Source organism: Nicotiana attenuata, chromosome 12 (genome assembly GCF_001879085.1).
Source record: "Nicotiana attenuata strain UT chromosome 12, NIATTr2, whole genome shotgun sequence".
In the NCBI taxonomy this organism is placed as follows: Eukaryota; Viridiplantae; Streptophyta; class Magnoliopsida; order Solanales; family Solanaceae; genus Nicotiana; species Nicotiana attenuata.
In genome coordinates, this window is record NC_032000.1 from 38,933,404 (window position 1) to 38,934,144 (window position 741).

The 741-nt window shown below is 40.9% G+C and overlaps 1 protein-coding gene across 1 annotated transcript in view; it reads left to right on the forward strand.

The window, feature by feature from the left end:
- The window catches only part of LOC109236049, a 12,338-nt gene continuing 11,628 nt past the window's right edge, over nt 32-741 (forward strand). The window contains exon 1 of the mRNA XM_019402279.1: nt 32-613. Coding sequence (XP_019257824.1) covers nt 32-613 — 582 coding nt within the window. The remainder of the gene's footprint in view (nt 614-741) is intronic.

Consider the following 741-nt stretch of genomic DNA (forward strand, 5'->3'; position numbering starts at 1 on the left):
TCAGGTTCTACCAGCAGTAGACAAGATGATAATGAAAGAAGGGCCAACTCTAACACAACAACAACAGGAAGAACCGATTGCAGAAGTTACTTACCAAGAAATTGATCAAGCTTTGAAGGGAATAGGAGGTGACAAAGCTCCAGGCATAGATGGTTATAGTGCAGAATTCTTCAAGAAAGCTTGGCTAATAACTAAAGAAGAAGTGTATGCTGCTGTGAAAGACTTCTTTCACACAGGAAAGATGTTCCAAGCAATTAACTGCACTACACTCACACTCATACCAAAAGTGGCCAATCCAGTGACAATAAAAGACTTCAGACCCATTGCCTGCTGCACAGTGCTATACAAGCTCATCTCCAAAGTCATAGCAGGAAGATTACAGAAGGTCATGCCTCATATCATCTCTGAAGCTCAAGCAGGGTTTATTCCAGGAAGGAAAATAGCTGACAATATCATCTTAGCTCATGAACTAGTTGAATCTTATAACAGGAAGCAGATTTCTCCAAGATGCATGCTGAAGGTTGACATGATGAAAGCATATGATTCAGTGGAATGGGTGTACTTGGATCAGTTGTTAGAATACCTATGCTTCCCAACAAAGTTCAATAACTGGGTGAGAGCATGTAGTAACAACAGTGAGCTACTCAATCATGATAAAGTAGGGAGCTAACAAGCCTTTTGATGCTAGCTAAAGGACTCAGCAAGGGTGACCCCGATACTCACCATTTCTAATTTGTCAAT